We start from the raw sequence: 15,814 nt of genomic DNA, 5'->3' as shown, positions 1-15,814 counted from the left end.
TGGCTTGTTGCAATTTCAGTCAATGTAGAATGTTGATGCTTAGATCTTGGCAATATAAATGCGAGGAAGCCACGTGACTACATTCTTGAACACCATATCCACAGAAATATATTTCAGCAGAGAATTACTTGGCAATGTTGCAAATACTTATGCTCATCATGTGCTTGACATGCCTTATAGTAACACATACAGTAAAACCATCCCCATTCTGGTTCATAGCAGGCAGCCTAGAAACTGCAGCTCACCATGCACAGTTACTATTACTAAAAAGGGCAAACACCAGTTTTTTCAGGATAGCTTTTGACAGTTCTACCTGTAAAAGGTTGATAGTTCTCATCATAAGTAGTTACCTTCTCTGGTGTAGTTATGTTGCCCTTAGCAGGGTTAAATCTGATGAGGACTAGATGTCTGTGTCTCAGTAATCCTCTAGGTGAGTATTTAAAACAAATATACAGATATACTGTCAGGTTAAGTCTTGCGTTAAAAAAATGCAGGAAAAGTCTATTTTCTAATGGGATGTAGCAGTGGTGAATAAGCATTCATACTGCTCACAAAACAGTCACTCGGAACAGAACTGAAACCACCCTTCACCTCCCCTGCAATGCCAACCCACTTAATATGACATTTACATTTGTGTTCTCCCTCTGCGAAGTTTATTGGGCGTTTGATTTTACTGAAACACGTTGCATCTTTGAAGTAAATGTAAAGTCATTTTACAAAAATGTGGACAGACTGAAGATGTGATTAAGGATTAAGGGGGCCGGTTGTACCAACGGAATCAAAAAGTAGGCTACATTTTACTAAACCTTTTAAAACTAATAAATAAACAATCATCATAATGAACATTACACCATGTAACACATTTATTTTATTTTTTTTTGGTTCCGGGTAGTAAGTGTTATTTCCTAATTGCTTATGCTTCAAAAGTATAGAAAATGGCTATTATTCCCCACAAACTTTGCTTTTGTGACCAGGACAGTGATATTTTGAAATTGACCTATTTTCCAGAACATTCCAGATAGATTCAGTGCTGAGTAAACTTGGAGTAACTTTTAGAACTTTCTAGAACTTTCCAGTAATATAAATAGTAGTATAAATACAGGGGCCTTAAGCCCACCAGTTCAGTTTAGTTCCTGCAGCCTAAGTGGATACATATCTGCATTTTTCTAAGATGGCATCAAGAGGCTGCAAGCATCCGGCAGATGCATTTTGCTATGTCTGCGGCCAATTTATCAAGACAAGAGCAAAAAAGTACTCCGTGGAAGTATCTGCTAAGATGTGCGAAGCCTACAAGGCATATTTCGGCATGCCTGTCGGGGATCAAGACAAACCCTGGGCACCTCATTTCACCTGCGAGCACTGCAAAAAGCCTCTGGAAGGTAAGATGGACAATTGTTGCTCGGAATTTTATGTTATAAAATTTGTTAATTTTTTAAATTGTAAAAGTTTTTAATTTTAAAATGTTTTACAATTTTCAATGTTATTGAAAAAATATATCATATATGAAAAATGTTGCGAGAGGTCTACGGCTGGCAGGTCATAAGAGACTTCAAAATGGTGGCATTCCTGATGGGTCTCCAAGGCGGTTTTACCAAGTTTCCCTGCTATCTTTGCCTTTGGGACAGCAGGGACACCAAGGCGCACTACCACAGGCGGGACTGGCCACAGCGGACCGAGTTCTCTGTGGGGAGGAACAACGTCAAGTGGGAGCCACTGGTGGACCCCCGGAAGGTGCTGATGCCACCACTGCACATAAAATTGGGCCTTATGAAACAATTTGTCAGAGCTCTAGATAAGGAGTCGGCAGCCTTCAAGTACCTTCAAGACTTCTTCCCTAAACTGTCTGAGGCAAAGGTCAAAGCCGGTGTCTTCGTCGGACCACAGATAAAGAAGATCCTGGAGTGCAATGAATTCCCCAAGAAGCTCACTAGTAAGGAGAAAGCGGCTTGGAACAGCTTTGTCGCAGTGGTTCGGGGCTTCCTGGGCAATCACAAGGCCGAAAACTATGTGGAGCTGGTTGAGACTCTGGTGAAGAACTACGGCACAATGGGCTGTAGGATGTCCCTCAAAGTCCATATCCTTGATGCTCATCTTGATAAATTCAAGGAGAACATGGGAGCGTACTCGGAGAAGCAAGGCGAGCGCTTCCACCAGGATATACTGGACTTTGAACGCCGCTACCAAGGACAGTAGAACGAGAACATGATGGGAGACTACATTTGGGGTCTGATTCGTGAAAGTGATGTACAGTATAATCGTAAATCTCGAAAAACTACTCACTTCTAAATCTTTTGTAGTCATTTTTGTATTACTTTAGTATAAATACATGTTAATTTGGATTCATATGTTGTTTTTTTCTGACTTTATGTGAACGAAAAGACACAAATTCGCCTGTTTTCTCATTGGAAATAGGTAAATTTCAAAATATCACTGTCCTGGTCACAAAAGCAAAGTTTGTGGGGAATAATAGCCATTTTCTATACTTTTGAGGCATAAGCAATTAGGAAATAACACTTACTACCCAGGAACAAAAATTGTGTTACATAGTGTTATTGTTAAAACATAGAACAATATATTCATAACAAAATTGAATTGTTACCTATAAAACAGTAATAAGTTTAAAGTTTGGGAATCGCTGTCTGTAGCTTGGTGTTGTTTTCATTCTCCTCAGCATATTTTAAGTGATTGAAAGCTGAAATTACATTTTTAAAACACCCTTTTTTATACCAAAACAGTAGTACCATTTTAATTGCAAAACAACACATATTCAAATCCGCGTTTTGTTCGTTTTTTTTTTGTATTTTTTATGCTCTCATTAGTATCCAATCTAGTCAATTCAGCGTCCGTCAGTTCTGGCAGATTCTACTGTACTTGCTAAAGCGGTTTTTTCCCCACTGCTAATCAAAAAATAAATAAATAAATAAATAAATAAATAAAATGTACTGCCTTTAAATTGGGACTTTAGTGAATACCGTGTGTGTACGTGACTACATTAAATTATTTAGGTCGTAATTCATAGTTATTTAATCACTCGCAGGATGTAACCCCCAACTCCACAAACCAGCCAGCATTTTTGTAAATAGCAACACATTTAATGAACAATAAAATAAACTTTACTTGTGTCATTGGTGTCAATCTTTCCTCTCATCTAGTCAGGTGCTGTCAGTATCAGTTTCTCAGCACACAGTACAGTAGTCACTCAGTAAACCGCTCAGTAACGAGGTGCAAACAGATGACTAATCGATTTGTAGGAGCGTTTACTAAATTAGGAACTTCACATACGAATTTGTTTACATCGGGACTAGCACCACACTTTTGTTAGTTTCTAACTAGCAAAGGATGAACCAAACATGCCTACCTAATTACTAGGGATGGGCATTTCAGACCTGTAAACTGAAGAAGTGGTTAAACGTTGAATTATATGTTAGACGTATAACCAGTCCCATGACAAATTTCACCAAACGCATATTTTTTTAATGTATTCATTTTAGTAATTTATCATCATATACAGCAATCCGTCACGTATCCGGCTGCTGTGGTGCCACAGTAAGCGCAGATATTATAAAAAGGAAGTAGTTTTTCAAATTGGTGCTCCAGAAATATTGACACTGGGGCAGGTTTTATTCTCGGTCGATCTGGTGCTTCACTGGTGCACTGTGTGATCATGCTGTAGTGGGCGTGGTATAGTTCAGTCCACACGGGGTAAGAAAAGCATTTATTTTTAATAAAATTGCATCTGTAAACAAAGGAACAAGGCAAAGCCATGTTTGGAATTATTTTGAGGAACTAGACGAGAAAACCGTGGTATGTAAATAATTATGCCAAACAAAAAATTGCCGTACCACAAATGCTTCATCATTTGAAATAAACACTCACCATTACTGTGGATGGAGTTACTGAATGCAGTAAAAAGCAAACATCCATAATAAACAGAACGCTCTAGATGGTGTCTGTGAATACAGTATAATCTTCACACACTGAAGCACAAACAAGGATCTTGGGGCAAAACTGAACATACAATATATATATATATATATATATATATATATATATATATATATATATATATATATATATTTTTTTTTTTTTTTTAAATAAGACTGATTAAGAATATGTGCATTCCCGTTGCTAGTGTGTGTTCTGTAAAATATTGTAAGGCAGTGTGGCAATGTGCCCCGCCCCTGTGCATTTCTGTGTTATATGTTGCGTGTGGTGTGTTAATGCTGGTGTATTGCTGCACGGGATATAAATGGGTGTGTGTAGCACAAGTTATTTAAAATGTATAACTGTATTTAGGCACAGGGATTGCACTTCACGTGCATTTAAAGTAGTTAATAATATGTGAGCACGGGGTTGCACAGATTTAGTTCACGTGCTGGGATTCAAGTGAATAATTAATTGGTAATTGAATCCTAGCACAATTGTATATATAGATGCACGTTTCACTCACTCGGGGTTGTGTGTTCGAGAGTGGAGAAAGGGAGTGAAAGAGAAAGAGGAAACATAAATGTAAGCAAAACAACTGCTACTACGTGCTGGAGAACCAGAACGGTACTTGTTTTGTGTTTAGCGTTCGTCCACCCTGTTTGTTAGTGTCTATTCGTTTTGTTTGTCTGTTTATTTTGGCATCAAGTGCCGTGTCCTGTTTTCTGTTTTGTTCAACCTTTTTATTTTCTGTGTGTTATTAAAACACTGAGCGCAACAGCGTCTCAGGTTCACTCACCACTACTGTCTGTCTGTGTACTCCTTTCTGGTCTGACGTCACCACTAAAGCCAGCTTGTCACAGGCAGTTACTGGAACTTTGGCTGGTTCACGACTTGCATGCAAAAACTAAACTGCCTGCAACAACAGACATGAAGTCTGAAAACCAAAGAAATCATGACTACCAAAATCCAGTGATGCATAGACACAAGTGTGCATGTTAAATGTATATATGGAAGGCTTCATTTAGACACTTTCTTTTGAGACCTGGGCTCTCTTTGGTTACCATACACAGTTAGAAACTAAAAACCATCATGAAAAAATATATAAATATTTTGGGCCAGATAAATTTGCAACAGGGCCAGTAAAAACAGTAGCTCAGTGGCCCAAGGGGCCAGTAGTTAAAAATCTAAACGTACAGCCCCGAATAGTATTTATTTCATATCTTTAACACTATACAGCAAACATAGCTTTAGTGACATTTATAAAAAAATTAATTAATTAATTAATTAAATAAATAAATAAATAAATAAATAAATCATTTCATATTGGGCTGATGTTTCTCTGCATTTACTTTCTGAGATCTGACCATTGAGCTTGTCTTTAAAACCGTAAACTGTTTCCTAATTTAAATCAGGGTTATATAATAACGATAAGCGAGTTGAAATATCGTGTTCGCTAGCTTTACATACAAGCTATACACGGGTAAAATAATTGGCTTATCTTAAAAAGGAAGAAGTTTCCCACACTTCTGACACCTTTGTGGCAATGCTTGCATTTTGAACATGTGAACTGATCCTGTATGCATCCCAAAGGCCTGGGTGTACAATTATTGGGTGTCCTAGGCATTTAAAAGAAGTATTTTGAACAGCACTTGAATCTAAAAAAACTTCAGACAATGCCCTGCAGGAAGTGGTGTGCTCCCACTGAAAGATCATTGCATAGCAATTTACCGCACTGGCCGGTTTCTTGCCAACACAAACCAACTAGACACTCCAAAAAAAACGTCCCTTTTTTAGCCAATGTAAATGCTCTTTAACCCTTTATTCAGTGCGTCTCAGGCACGTCAGGTCCAATTTATTTTCACACATGCAGTTTATTTTAGACGCGCTGTTTAAAAGTATTTTTTTTCACAGTAAAACAGGTTTAAAAGGCACTACATATCAACAGGTCACTTAGTACTGCATCTCCAGCCCTGCCCCACCCCTTGTTCGCTGTATTTTTCACATACCTCTTCATAGTAGCGCATACCAATAAATCATCTCCTGATCACTCGTTTTATCTCCAAACTCCTCAATAATGCGATCCAAGTCATTATTTTATTACTGTACTGATATTCTTTGAGCGCTGGATGCAGAAGCAGCTGTCTTGTTTGTTTATGTCTGTGTTATCTCTGTGGTGACGGGGTTATCTGTATTGCTCAGATACGCCCATTTTTTTTCAGCTTCTCTCGGCTCCTATCGGTCTCACTCAGCCATTGAATGGTTTTCTCTGCTTTTTCCGGAGAAACAACGACTAGAGACCTGTAAGTCTTTTTGATGATTTCGGACATAGGACCGCAAAGGGTTAATACTGCATTTCTAACAATCACAATAATGCAGACATGGTAAATGTACAATAAGAGTAATCGTGACTTGTATTATATATGCAGAGATTATTATCACAAATAATCCTGTAAATATGATGACTAAAACAGACGTGCTCACCATCACTAATCCTGAGGGCAGTGAACTGAAATGGGACATAATCTCTGACGCAATCAATTCAAAAGCTTACCTTCATGTTAAAGCAAACGCATAGTCTGGGAATTGTCTGCTTGTTTGTTTATTTGTAAGTAGTACTATTCTGAAAATGTATCCTTGCTAATAAATTATACCTTGGATTTTATGTTTTATGCCAGGATAAATTGTAGCAATACAGTAGGCAAGTAAAAGTTTTGTTGGAATGTATTTGAGTATAGGAAACTAACAAAACATTACACAGATCATGCTAGAATTAAACTATAAGTGCAAAAAAGAAGACACTGGGATCATATTTAATAAGGATACAGAAATGCCTGCAGTAGAGTAGGCCAATCCAGACTAGGTTTAATTGTTTTTAGTTTTTTTTAACGAGAGCAGTATGACCACTCTGAAAGAGGTTTGTAATACGCCTACTTTTAGTACCTGGGCAACTCAACTTTGTCAAATAATGGGTGTAATAAAGAGGAGACAGCCATGGACAAGAGGTGTATGGACAAAGGGGTTGGATGCATTTTCCATTTGAAGTCATATAATGTATAACTATAATAGATGCAGATTGTTAGGTTTGCATGGTTGCAGCATGTGCTTAAAAAAACATGTTTACTTTTATCCCTGTAGGTACACAGGTCAATTCTGCTGGCAGCTGGGAGACATTATGAACGTTCGAAAGTACCTCTGTTTGCATCACCTTTAAATACTGTCATGTGTTATACTGCAGCTTAATTCATTCACTGAGGTTTTGGAGAAAGGTTCATTAGCCCTAAAAATCTGATATTGGAGATGGTTTTGTTAATGAACAATCTTGTCTGATGTAACCTTTTCAATACCACGAACACATTACAGGATGCCACATTGTGCCAAGATTCCGCTTTATAGTTACTGAGACATTTCAGCAATCAATTTAAAGTATTTGAATAGGAAAACAGACATTTACATTTCTTGTCATTGCTGATTTTAAACAGCAAATTTTATTTCAAAACAGTCCCAAAAAATATTTGATTCACAAAATTCTGATTTGGTAGCTCAATCCCAGTCGTAGTGTCAAGAACTGTACTTGTTTTAAACACACAGACAAACTGTGCAAATGTATTCTTAAATTCCACCAAAACATATCCAGCAGTTTTATCAAATTCGGGTAGGTTTGCAATACAGTTCAGTGAATCTGGCATCCAGAACAAAGCAACATGAAAAAGTATGTATCAGTGATCATTCTGAATTTGCAGTTCACCCAATCAAGCGTTTTTGCACCCAAATATTCAGCTACTGTAATTGAGTTTTTCATGAACATATACGGTACAACAATAATCTAGGCTGATTCCTTACTTATCTACAGTATACCCTAGAAGTAGAAACATATGACAAATCTAAAACGAACCTTTTGTAAAGGGTTAAACATGAATTCAAATTATGCAAAGGAGAAACATCTTTTACACATTACAAGGGTCACAGAGTCATTTCCTGATAGAATCACAAGATGTTACTGTTTTTGTATGCAAACTAATTCAACACTGTTTAAATCATCCACTCTTGTGGTTTTTCAGCTTAGTTTCCAACACAGCCACAGATTACAGTTCTATTTCTAAAGCTAAGGATAGTGAGTTCCAAGCATAATTCCACATACCAATATTATTTACATTATTATGCAGGTCACTGTAAAGTGTGTAAAAATAAAGTGGTTCAAACTAAAAATGCATTTCTGGTTTATTTACTTTTTTTTTGTATAAAACCCTTTTTCCAATTCTTTCAAGCAACCGACTCCTGTATGTTAAAATTCCAGTTTGTATGTGGGGGAAAAAAAAAAACTGTATATTTCTTCTGAGAACAATGCAGAGTCTGCACCATATCACAGGTAATATTTTATTGCCTACTACTACTACTACTGTCTCTCCCAAAAAAAAAACAACTGTGGCTCAGGAAAGCGGTTTTAACACCGGTCTTGGTTGAAGGGGTCTCTTAATTTTGTTATAGGCAATACAGTAACTTTAAGGTGGGTTAATTATTAATCAACTATGTGTAGTTATTAAGTTTAATGTTTTGCATCAAATTTGTGATGGCGATAGTCATTTGTACATATAATCAATAAAGGAGTAAGGTCAAATACAAAGCAGCATTGTTTGTCTTGAAGTCTCACACCTAAAGCATAAATACATTTTTTACATATAAATAGACATATGAAAAAGGTCCAAGAAACCTATTCAGCCTTGAACTGCTGATATGAAGAACAAACCACTGTAGTTATAATAACAGCAAACTAGCTTTAAAAAGTTTAAACATGAATTAATTACACAAATCCAGCTTATTCAGTTAGCAAGCCCAGGGTTAGATGCATTGCTGTGTGCAACTAGGCCTCACCCATAACTTTAAACACTCAATCACAAAATCACAGGAGGCATTCAGAAAAAAGAGGCTGTGGGTTTTAAGAAAATAAAATCAGTACAAGCCAATAAAATTATCATTCATTTCTTGTTTTGAAAAATGAATCGCTTTTTTTTTTTTTTTTACAAATTGAAGAGACAGACATTTGCACTGAAATTAACATGAAAATGGCTTTGCAAATGAAGTAGCAATACAACTATAAAGGACAGCTTACAATAAGTATTAGATTTAGCTCCCCCCTCCCCACCCCCAAAAAAATGGCATACAAAGAATGTTATGTTTCAACGTACGCCAACACAATGATTTATGGCATTGCCACACAAATGATGCCGCACATCACATTTACTATGGGGCCAACATGTTGCCATCTTAATATCTGCAAAGGGGTTCCACTGCAAAGCGTGCCATAAGAGCAGACATTCAAAGGGACAGATATGAGCAAAGAATTGAGTAGGAGACGCAATGCAAAAAAAAAACAAAAAACACAACCCACAAATGTTCAAATGTGGCACCCAGGAGCTTAAGGGTATATGGACAAAGGGGTCATATATTACACATGCTTTTTCCACTTCCATTAGTGTGGGCTCAAAGATGTCTCAGATTCATAATAGACATGCTGTCACACTGTTGCACACATCTAATCACCTGCAGCTTAGTAAAGAAAGAGATAATCTCCTCACAAAATTGTCACCATGGGTGTCAATGGATGATACTGTAGCTTGCCGGTCTTACCAAGTAAGTCGGATAAAAAGTTGAAGGACATTTCCCAAGGTGTTTACCAACTGAAGCAAACAAACAAGGGTGTACGCTCCAGGTGGCAAGTATTACCTCCTTTGGCACAAATACAACAATGGTGCCTCTAATGTCATATAGCCAATAACATGGTACTGCACATGCAGGTCTGGAGCCAGAACGGTGGATGTTGTGCCCACAATGCCTGTATCCTGTGGCATGTGTTGCAATACATAGAGACCATGTTTTTGATGCTTTGTGGGACTTAGTGGCTAGATCAGAATGGTTAAAACAATCCCCCTGATGGTTGGGTTCATCAGTCCACAGCATCACAGCTAGGCCTGTGCGCCATCTTGGACTAGGTCACATGGTAAAGTAACGGACATTATTTGTATTCATGGTACAAGACAGTAAACATCTGCAAAGTTTTGTTCAATTCAGGAGTGGGCAAAAAAATGTTTTAACCTTGTTGCAAAACCATCCTTTTAGTGCAAAATGCTATAGTATGTTTTTATTCTCAGCTGTGCTACTCTATAACCCTACATGCATAATTGTAATACTGTGGCGATTTCTAACATGCATTTCAATTATAATAAACTCAGCTATTGAGATACAGTTTCAGCAATCAGTCTATACCTGCTATCAATGGGCCACACATATACTGTATTTTGTAGATCTGCTAAATAGGTCTCCAAAACCTACGTATCCTTGACACCAGACAACCACTTTTGTGCCAGGTCATTAATACACCTCTTCCATATAGCCTGGAGGTCACCGGTTTGAGTCCAGGCTATTTCACTGCCGATCATGGATGGGAGTTCCCAGGGGCGGCGCACAATTGGCCCAGCGCTGCCCAGGGGGGGAGGAAGGCCTAGGTCAGCCAGGGTGTCCTCGGCTCACCGTACACCAGTGCCCCCTGTAGACAGGCCGGGGGCATGCAAGCTTGCCTGTAAGCTGCCCAGAGCTGCGTTGTCCTCCGACGCTGTAGCTCTGGGTTGGCTGCATGGTGGGCCTGCATGGTGAAAAGAAGTGGTCGGCTGATGGCACACGTTTCGGAGGAAAGCGTGAGTTTGTCTTTGCCACTCCCGAGTTAGCGCGGGGTTGGTAGCGGTAAGCTGAGCCTAAAATACAATTGGCTATTTCAAACTGGGAGAAAAACAGAGTAAAATCAATTGGCGACTACTAAATTTAGAAGAGTAAACTGACATACCAAGGCTAGAGTAAAAGGGTCCAAGTGTTTTGAAACTGTAAAGAGAAGGAAGGTATTTGTTCTAATTTATGTGTAAATACTGTAGTTACTGTATGAATGGATTGTATTTTGCACCATGCCCACATGACCTTTTTGAGAACAGCAACAAACATTTGCACTTCAAATACATTCTGGCAGCAAATGTGTGTTGTTCGATGCCTTATCAAATCAAGGGCCAGTGGACCCTGAACCACAGCTTGCTGGTTTAAGTGAGGTTAGCAAAGGCAGTATTACAGCAGCAGCCATGGCAAGTCCCACTCCCCTTACTGTACTGTTAACTTTTCTCCTTCCTCTAAGGAGGTCACATTCACGGTATCAAAACCGGTTATTCATAAGTATCGCTCATGTACATTGTATTCTGCACTTACTATGTGATTTATTTTAAACTTGGGAGGTAACACGGCACAAACATAGTATCTATGCAACAATGGGAATTCAAGACTAAAAAAATAACATAACATTAGTAAATAATTCTCACATCACCTAACATAACAGGCTTTTTAAATTATGCAACAGTAAACACTAAGTGTATAATTAATATTAGATATGGTGTCTTAAGAGTTGAACAGTATCTTGAGTGTTTTCTTATCAGCAGCCGGTAAGTTACAATGAATATCATCCATGTGTACCGCGTTTTTAATAAAGTACATTACTAGCTTGATCATGAAAGCAAATGTATTGCACGCTCCCGTCTCTGCAACAGAGTTCGGCTGCTTGAGTCGAGTCATGGTAACATGATGTATATTTACAACATAAACACCTCTCAATACGTACCAGTACAGCCCAGTCAAACAACGTATTAGCATTGTGAAATTAACCTTAAAATTAGGATAAATAGTTTTTTTTTGCATAAAGTTTTGATATGCCACACAAGCACAGAAATCAATGGTGACGTGTGAAATAAAAACGTCATGAAATACATAAGTAAATTCCCAGCATTTCACTTTTGGAAGAATGGCAAGGAACACTAAAAATAACATTAGATTTTTTAAATAACTTTTTTTTTTGTAACCTAAATATTATGATGTGACATATTACACGTTAATGTTTCTAAAAAGTGCACGCAGTCATTGTGTTCCTGTGTAGATTGTTTAAAAAAGAATAGAAGAACACCGTGTGAAAGAAAAGTGATGACCTGACCCACCCCCTAAGTTCAGAGACCCCCAACTTGTTTATCAATATACGCTAGTATAACTAGAAATACTGACGACACTAAAAAATTAAACCTTGTTTTAAAAAAACAAATGAAGACAACCATTTAGTCAATTAGACTTTAATACATATCTGAAATACACGTCTCGGAAATACCGCTGTAACCAAGCAAAGAGAAGTGTGGCCTTGGTACCATCAAACTGCAGTGCCAAGGCACCATTGCAAGCAAAAAACAACACGCACTTTCAACAAAAACTGCAGAAGTTCACAATGGAAGAGAGCCGCACATGATACAAATAAAGAAAGTGTTACCTTTTGAATAGAGAGATTTAGGTGAATCAATGTCGAGATCAGCGCTGAGCAGAGAGATGAAATCAGAGGGCATCGTAATGCCTCTGGGACTGAGCAAAACACGAACGCCCCCAAAACAGTAACAAACAAACTGTAATAAGCAAATAAAAACTGTTTAAAATAAACTAAACGAGCCGGTTAAGTTTGTTGGTTGGTTGTGTGTGTGTGAAGTGTTTTATTGTTTCCCCCTTTACGTCAGTCGATGGTATATCAGCTCTACAGCTCCAGTCCTCTTCTGTCCGTTTCTGTCTTTCCTTTAGTCACCTCCTCCCACGCGACATAGAGTCTTTGCGCAGTCGCGAGTTAGCAGGAGGCGACAGCCGAAAGTCACGTGAGCAAAGAGGGTTAAATGTAAAACAAAATTACAAACGTATGCAGCAGGAGCACCACTGAAGAGTGTTTTTTTGTTTGTTTGTTTAGCCAAGAATAATCTACAGTTGCACTGCAACATTTCTGTTGGATGGGTTCCCTCATTTAAAATACTTGACATGTTTTGTTTTGATCTTATCACCACCTTTTTGGTATCTCAGTATCTATGATCTGCTTATATACATACAGGTCTAAAATGTTTGCCTGAAAGCATGTAAATCAATGCTTAAAACTACGTAATGTGGTATGTTGTTCACTCAGACGCCATTGGAAACGATATGTTAATGTCAATGGTAAACCAATAACACCTTACATATCTTGCCATTTGTTCCTTTGTGTATATGTAACCAGTGAACTATTCGTGTTTTAACTGTACGTTTCTTTAACCTATTTTCAAAATCCACTGGGTATGTTTTGCATGGAATGACCATTCAGCCCTGTAAGGCACTGTGCCATTTGGAGGACATTCAAGCTTTTGTAAATAGTTTATTTCCTAATTTATTAAAGCATGATTAACTAATAGGTCAGATTTGAATAGCTCAACCATTTAATAACCCGTAAGATATAACACAACTAATGGATTAGGCTACATAAACAACTTACAGTTAACTAATAGTTAGCCATTTTATTATTTACCCAACATAGTCATGATATTTTAAACTACAGTTAATAATTAATATTTTATACATTGCTAATTGTTGATTTTCCCACCATTATTTATGCTGGCCTTATATATTGCTTACACTGGATCCTTCAAGTTACCAAACTGTAATGAAGAAGAAAGCATATAGGAAGAACTGAGGCTATGAAATACTTATGCTAGAAGCAAAATATTGAAGGGATGTGAAATTATTTATAAATAACAATGAAACAAAACTCTATGTGTGGAGGCGGTCTTTGACCTGTGTATAAAACTGGCTTCATGGTGCAGAATAGGATTTACAGTTTAATGAAACTTGATCCAGGCACTGCCAAGAATACACTGAGCTGAAGGTATAGTATTAATTAGGGAACCCTTTAAATAATTTAGAATACTGCATACTGTAGTGTTTTCATTGAACAGGTGATGTTTAAAACAGGAGCAGCCAGGTTTACAGTAGCAGTACTTTCAGACCTGTCATTTAATGATAGTTGTTCAGAACACTTGTTTTATATTACAATATGATTTGAAGAACAAATTAAACCATTTGAAAATATTGCTTGAAATAAAGTACTTTTTTTATCCTTGATGGCACCTCTGGCACACAATGTTGCAGTTACACTCTGCATATACTGTCTCTGTGATACCCTCACCCCTGGACCTTGGCCCCCTACTTTTAGATTGGCTCCGGTGCTGTTGTGTGCCAGAGGTGCCATCAAGGATAAAAAAGTGGGAGGGCCACAATATTGGGTGAATACATCTGTGCATAAAGTTGCAAAACAAGAGTAGCTGTTACTTCTAGTGACATTCTTTAAATAGGTAAATGTCAAACATCTGACTTTACCCTGAGACTCATATTGTTACTGCTGCTGAAGTATGACAGGACAAATGACAAATCAGCACATTAATGTCATATACCTACATGTGTTACTGTATATACAGCAGTCACTGAACGGATGCATACTGTATGTAAAACACATACAGTGGACTGTAATTAGCTACATAAAACAAATTGGGTTCTGTCACCCAGATAATATTGTTTATTTTAAAATAAGTTGCGCAATTTAATGAAAAAAGTTACATTTTCAAAAATATTGCTAAGCCAAAAAAGCAGAAAAGGGGAAATGTAAGTTATATAGATATATTCACTTTTTATATAGCTTCCCAAAGTAGGTTCTTTTGAAAAAAGTGCAAGGTTCATTCAGATCAGATTTCATGCAAAACTGCACGCACTTATTACCCTGAATAAACAGATTACCAGAGCCTTGTTTCTTGTTTAAAACAAGCGTGGCCATGCAAACCCTAACAATGCGGTTTAAATCTGAATGGAGGAATATTCGCTTCTCACAATTAGATCAATTATTTTAATTATAGAGCAACAAGGATTACAAAAAATATTAATTTACCTGATAAAATAAATGTTGGTGTGTATAGTTCAGTTTGTGTCATGTAGAGTAAATTCGATCTGACCTCTTCGTTTAAAAATCCTGCTAAGAATATGTTACGGTCAAACTTCCATTTCCCTTTCCCATAACAATTGGTTCCATTGAGACTTGTTTGTGTCTGACCACCTGAAAACATTTGCTAATTTAAATTAATCGCAGTTTATGAAAAAAAAAAAAAACCCTAACATGCAACAGTGCCACACTGCCACAATGAGTATATTTAAAAAAAAATGTAGGCAGTTTATTGTTAAAAGTAGGGGGGCCAAACCATATACTGGCCCCTCCAGTAGGAAAAGTGGGGGAGGGGAGGGGTGGTGGCGGTGCCCGTCCCGTACAGCAATAGCATGTAGTAACTTATAGCCCTGGAGCAGTTTATAAGTAGTCTATCACACTTCATATGTTTATGAATGGGGCCTACCTTGTCATGCCTGTAATATATATTGCACCTCCTGGCACAGAAATAGGCTAAGCTGAGTTTGTAGTTAATTCAACAGGGTATATGCCTTACCCTACTCTGTTACCTCTGTGAGTTTGAGTCCAAGTGTCAGATACCATGGAATAAGTTTGGTGATCCAATTTCATTTCTTTCTTAGCCAAGACAAACCCAGCACTCAGTGTAGCTCTAGTCTATTCCTTGGTTTCAAACAGTCTTGGCCAGTGGTGTAGTGCTATATGTAGAAGTGAGGGGTCGCTACTATCTTAACCCCCCCCCCCCCCCCATGCCGCATAACGTCCCTGTTTCCCCAAACACTCAACAGAACTGCAGTTTATCACTCTAGAGTAGTTACAGTATTTGAAAGGGCTATCAAGTGTACCAATTCATTACAAATTCAGACAATCAGGTATTGAGGTATTATTGCAAAACAATATTACATGCAAGGCACTGGATTGACAGCTATTTATATTAAAGATACATAAATAAACACTTATTTTTCATAAGCAGTTTCATACACTAATACACACATGATTAAAACACTGTCATTATTATTAATAACCCTATGCGTAACACTCTTTTTCATTATTTGTCTCTCAAGGGTTTCTTACGTTTATTGTATT

General features: G+C 37.6%; 1 protein-coding gene across 2 annotated transcripts in view; it reads right to left on the bottom strand.

Moving 5' to 3' along the window:
• Positions 1 to 12,593, bottom strand: part of LOC117424492 (nuclear factor of activated T-cells 5) — a 48,472-nt gene extending 35,879 nt beyond the window's left edge. For both annotated transcript variants that reach the window (XM_058992668.1, XM_058992667.1), the window contains exon 1: positions 12,266 to 12,593. In XM_058992668.1, coding sequence (XP_058848651.1) covers positions 12,266 to 12,338 — 73 coding nt within the window. In that variant the 5' untranslated portion in view covers positions 12,339 to 12,593. The remainder of the gene's footprint in view (positions 1 to 12,265) is intronic.
• Between the last annotated feature and the right edge of the window lie 3,221 nt (positions 12,594 to 15,814).

The sequence above is a fragment of the Acipenser ruthenus genome, chromosome 19 (genome assembly GCF_902713425.1).
Source record: "Acipenser ruthenus chromosome 19, fAciRut3.2 maternal haplotype, whole genome shotgun sequence".
In the NCBI taxonomy this organism is placed as follows: Eukaryota; Metazoa; Chordata; class Actinopteri; order Acipenseriformes; family Acipenseridae; genus Acipenser; species Acipenser ruthenus.
The sequence above is the reverse complement of the archived record's forward strand: the minus strand, read 5'-3'. Positions and strand labels throughout refer to the sequence as shown.